The sequence below is a fragment of the Apaloderma vittatum genome, unplaced genomic scaffold (genome assembly GCF_000703405.1).
Source record: "Apaloderma vittatum isolate BGI_N311 unplaced genomic scaffold, ASM70340v1 scaffold7701, whole genome shotgun sequence".
NCBI classification, from domain to species: domain Eukaryota; kingdom Metazoa; phylum Chordata; class Aves; order Trogoniformes; family Trogonidae; genus Apaloderma; species Apaloderma vittatum.
Window position 1 is genome coordinate 436 of NW_009698531.1, and position 2471 is coordinate 2906.

At 54.4% G+C, this 2471-nt stretch overlaps 1 protein-coding gene across 1 annotated transcript in view; it reads right to left on the reverse strand.

Annotated features, from left to right (window-relative positions):
- Positions 1-857, reverse strand: part of LOC104280414 (ataxin-1-like) — a gene marked incomplete at its 3' end in the record, with an annotated part of 1289 nt that extends 432 nt beyond the window's left edge. Inside the window, exon 1 of the mRNA XM_009878060.1 lies at positions 4-857. Within this exon, the coding sequence (XP_009876362.1) occupies positions 4-857 (854 nt within the window). The remainder of the gene's footprint in view (positions 1-3) is intronic.
- Between the last annotated feature and the right edge of the window lie 1614 nt (positions 858-2471).

Genomic DNA, 2471 nt, shown 5'->3' on the forward strand with positions numbered 1-2471 from the left:
GGCTTCTTGGGGGCATCCCTGGTGACGAAGTGGCCCCCCGAGTCAGTGTACTGCACCACCACTTGGGAGGAAGGGCCGAGGGTGAGGGTGTGCGGGATCACTGTCTGATGGGGGTGCAGGGGGACCGGGATGGTTGGAGGAGAGACATTTCTGACGGCGCTCTGGGAAGAGCTGGAAATGTGGACGTACTGGTTCTGCTGGGTGGGTGGAGGAGACCCTGCGGCGATCAGCCCAGGCGTCCTGACCAGGTGCGGCTCAACTTTGTGTCCTTGCTGGCTTAAGCCGCTCATGCTGGCCAGCAAAGTGGAATAAGCCTCCAGCTGGGAGCGCTGGGATGGAGTGGTCGCAACAGCCGTGGCCGCCGCCACGGCGCCGGTCGCGGAATTGGCTGTCGGGGAAATCAGCTGAGAGGGGATGAATCCGGTGTACGACCCGCTGTACTGGGGCCCGACGAACTGGAAGGTGTGTTGCAAGTGTGTGTACTGCACGGGGGAAACGGGGGTCCCTGACTGGGAGAGGGCGGGTGAGTACACCGTGGGGAGAGTGGTGGAGGCTGGAACGGACCTGGGTGCGCTCGGTGGCGAATAGTTCAGCCCTGCAGACAGCGACTTGTGCAAACCCTGCTGTAAACCCACCTCCACCGTTGATGATGACGACGATGACGACGTCCCCCCGGGGCGGTGCCGGCCACCTAGGCCGCCCTGGCCGCTGGGTGTGCTGGGGAGCCATGCCAGGTTATCCGCACGGTGGTTTTCGTTTGGCAGGATCGGCTTCACCTCCGAAGGCAGGCTGGTGGCAGGGATTTCTCGCTTCTTAGGTGGCAGGCATTCATTGCTCCGCTCTTGGTTGGATTTCATCTTTCGCCGTCCCCCCTCCACTGTGCTTGCTTCACTGGCTGGCTGGCTCTGGTTTCAGTCTGGTAAACGGAAAGTCACATTTGATTTCTGCAAGGGGTCCAGTGACTTCATGAGGAATCATCTCCCCGTGAGTGCGATCCTCCGGCAGCTCCTCTGGATTCTGCAATGAGAGGGTGGGCAAAGGAGCAGGGGGTGAGTCACATCATCAGCGCTGAGAAAGGAGAACAAATGAGCAGGCAACCCCAAAAACAGCAAACGAGAAAAAGAAAAACCTCTGGAGCAAAAAAACCCAACTATCAGCCATGACTGCTCTCATGTCAAGGAGCAGTTGACAGCTGTGCTGTAAACAGCAGTGAAAATCCTGGGCACGTCTGCTAACACATCACGAAAGTGATTAAAACTTTAGGCAGAACATAACTCTCTGGCTGCGACTTGCTGTGTTTAACAGTGGTGACTTATTTCTCACGTCTCCCTTTCTCTTTCCTCTGGGAAACCCTCCATGTCTCTAAGGTGCCCGACTCGCTCTTCCAGCTTCTCCTTCCCCTACGACGACGTCGCCTTCACCCCGTCATGTCCAAAAAAGCACAGGAGCACGGCAGGCAGCCCTGAGGAACGTGCACGCGCAAAATATTTACGTTAGCAACAAGCAGCTATTGGCGGTGCGGAGGGAAGGCAGTGGGTCACTCCTGAACCCTTGAATCTCAGACTTTCCGGCACACTGGGCAGGGCTGCAGAGGCAGCAGCTGCCCAAAAAAAAACCGCGTGCCCCCTGCCGCCACGCTACGGCTCCTTATGGGCACACGTGTCCTTTGTCTACCAGCCTGGCAATGAACCATCAGCCACTCGACCTGTTCACACCAGCAGCCCAGAGCCAGAGATGGCTCTGAGCCAAGTTTTTAAGGTGTGTTTTGCTTTGTTTTTTGTTGTTTTGTTTTGTTTTGCTTTGTTTTGTTTTGTTTTGTTTTTCCCTAGTGCTTTGAACTCCCTCAGCTGTTGACACCTCACAGCCAGGTGCCCAGGCAGGGCTTTGCGCTGGGAGATGCTTCCCCACCGCACGCAGCTTGGCCAGAGCCAGGTGCCAGCACCTGTGATTCTATGATCCTACAATTCTACAATTCCATGATTCTGTGATACCATGATTCCATGATTCTATGGCTCTATGGTTTATAGATCTCCATCTCTGTTGGGATTCAATCCCCCTGTTTCTCAGACCAGGGAAGCTGTGGGTACCACACTTGTGGTCACAGCCATGCATATGAACCCCGAGCCAAGTCGGCCCTGGTGACACCTCATCAGGACTGCTTGGAAAGGCACACTTGCGTTTGCTCATCCAAACCAGGAGACCTTACCACTGCAAAAACCTCACAGCTTTATACTGGGCTACTTTTGCTACTGGAGCAAAACAGTTGCTTTCTCTGTTCTGCATCACTTAATTCAGTGACTTCAGCCCCCAAAATGCTATGAAGTCTTCCTTTTCCTCTGCTAAGGAAAACACCATAACTAAATCACATCACACTGCATTTCTGGCTGTTTCGAAAGACAGGAAGAATGGGTGCTGAGGAACTGTACACTCATACAACCAGCAGCCTAACAAGAAAAGTATGCATTATATGA